The sequence below is a fragment of the Ruditapes philippinarum genome, unplaced genomic scaffold, assembly GCF_026571515.1.
Source record: "Ruditapes philippinarum isolate M1 unplaced genomic scaffold, ASM2657151v2 ctg18060_1_1_1_1, whole genome shotgun sequence".
NCBI classification, from domain to species: Eukaryota; Metazoa; Mollusca; class Bivalvia; order Venerida; family Veneridae; genus Ruditapes; species Ruditapes philippinarum.
The window spans coordinates 22,757-24,742 of NW_026854012.1; the positions used below are offsets into that span (position 1 = coordinate 22,757).

Genomic DNA, 1,986 nt, shown 5'->3' on the forward strand with positions numbered 1-1,986 from the left:
GCGTGGGAACGAAATACTATGTCTTGGCCCCGAGTTACTTAGTCGTGGTCACGAGATAATTAAATGGTAAGCACAAGATACGTTGTCGTGGCTACGAGTTACTAAGTCGTGGCCACGAGATAACTTAGTCGTGTACACGAGATACTATGTCGTGGCCACGAGATAATTAAGTGGTGCGCACGAGATTATTAACCAATCAAATTACCCTATTATATGTATATGATTTTTTTAACCTTAGAAAATTCCTGTTTAAAGTTTTATATGCATATTTTGAAATATGCGTTTCCTGAGAAATTTCTCACAGTCTTCTGGAGTTATTTAACAAAACGCGTTTGAAATGTGTTAGAAAATGTGCAAATAACTGTGTCTTTGGCCATTTGTATATATTATAAAGTCATAGGCAAAGGTAACATTAAAAATAAGCAACATTATTTAAAACAAGATTTGGCTCTAATGACTGCACAATAGCATAACATTTTACTCTGTGTAATTTAGTTATTATTAAATAAGCGTAAATTATACGATTGCACCACTTACAATAAGTACATCTCCTTAAAACGTAAGACATATAATGTAATTGGTTCCTACTTGTTCGAATAAAGAGTATTCTTTTTTTTGAGAGGCAAGAAAAAGCAAACATCCAATTTGAAACTAAGTGCAATAAAGTGCCCACTTAACATAATTGAAAATGAAACACGCACAAAAGAACAATAAAGGCTCTTTAGATTTATGAATATAAAGAATGTATGACGATAACTTTTATTACCATTATTCCAATGAATATTGAACAAACGGTATCAACCTAAAATTAATTCTTATCAATAAAGAAGTGGGATTGTTTCAAGTTGTTTAGAAAATAACCATAGATCATATCAAGACGAATCGTGTGTACTAGTTTTAAGATAGGTTGAAAACAAATAGGAATATGCAGTTATTTGGCAAAGTAAACGTTTTTCTTCTCATGGTATATGTCATTGGTTTGACAAGTTCAACAAAGGAACTTGATCGATTAAAGTCAATTGTCAAACATTTAGAAACAAGACTTAACTTCGAATTTACACTCAGAGACGAAGATATTGCTGAAATAACATTGCGACTGAATGACATCAATAAATTGTTAAATGAAACCATTGGAAAACAACAACCCATTCCGTCAACGGCGACAAAAACTGGTGTGATTGATTTTGAAACAGTGGATACATTGGAAGAGGATATAACGAGACTCAGGGCTGCGTTCACCGAGGAAAAGTCTGAGGCTAAAAGGTTCCGACGGGAAATTCCAAGGATTGAAAACAATCTTATATCCCTCAACAAAGATGTTAAAAACTATTGCAAAGTCGCTGTAAATAATACTGATCAATTATTAAGCAGTTTTGAAACGGTCAAACATGTGTCAGAACACGCTATTATAACGTCTGAAAATGACCGAAAAGTGTTTCAAAATATGGCTAAAAAGGTTCAACAAAATAGTAAACAAATTGAAAACATTGAAACTCTAATAACTAATTTATATTCGAAAATGGAGTATTTATTTTATCCTACCTCCTGTCGTTCTTTAACAGATATGGGCAATGCAGGTAATGGAGTAAAAAAAATACGACAAGGTTTTGAAGTTTTCTGTGACCAAACTACAGACGGTGGTGGCTGGATAGTATTTCAAAGAAGACTGAATGGAGAAACAGATTTTTATCGTACCTGGGCTGAGTATAAACACGGCTTTGGTGATCTAGATGGTGAGTTCTGGCTTGGCAATGATCATGTAAGTTTACTGACATCAGATGGAGTACACGAACTTCGAATAGAGATTGAAGATTTTGAGGGAAACAGTGCATATGCTAAGTATAGTAAGTTCAAGATATATCCGGAAGAAAACAATTACAAACTGGAGGTGAGCGGATACAGTGGAACTGCTGGAGATTCTCTTAAACGTCATAATGGAATGATGTTTACAACGTTTGATAGAGAACATGATAAATCGTCGAGTGT

The 1,986-nt window shown here is 34.0% G+C and overlaps 1 protein-coding gene across 1 annotated transcript; it reads left to right on the plus strand.

Annotated features, from left to right (window-relative positions):
* Positions 1–925: 925 nt before the first annotated feature.
* LOC132738676 (fibrinogen C domain-containing protein 1-like) lies at positions 926–1,953 on the plus strand (the record flags this gene model as incomplete). The annotated part of the gene is made up of 1 exon (XM_060726253.1): positions 926–1,953. A coding segment is annotated over exon 1 (1,028 nt), but the record flags the coding sequence as incomplete, so codon positions are not given.
* Positions 1,954–1,986: the final 33 nt, after the last annotated feature.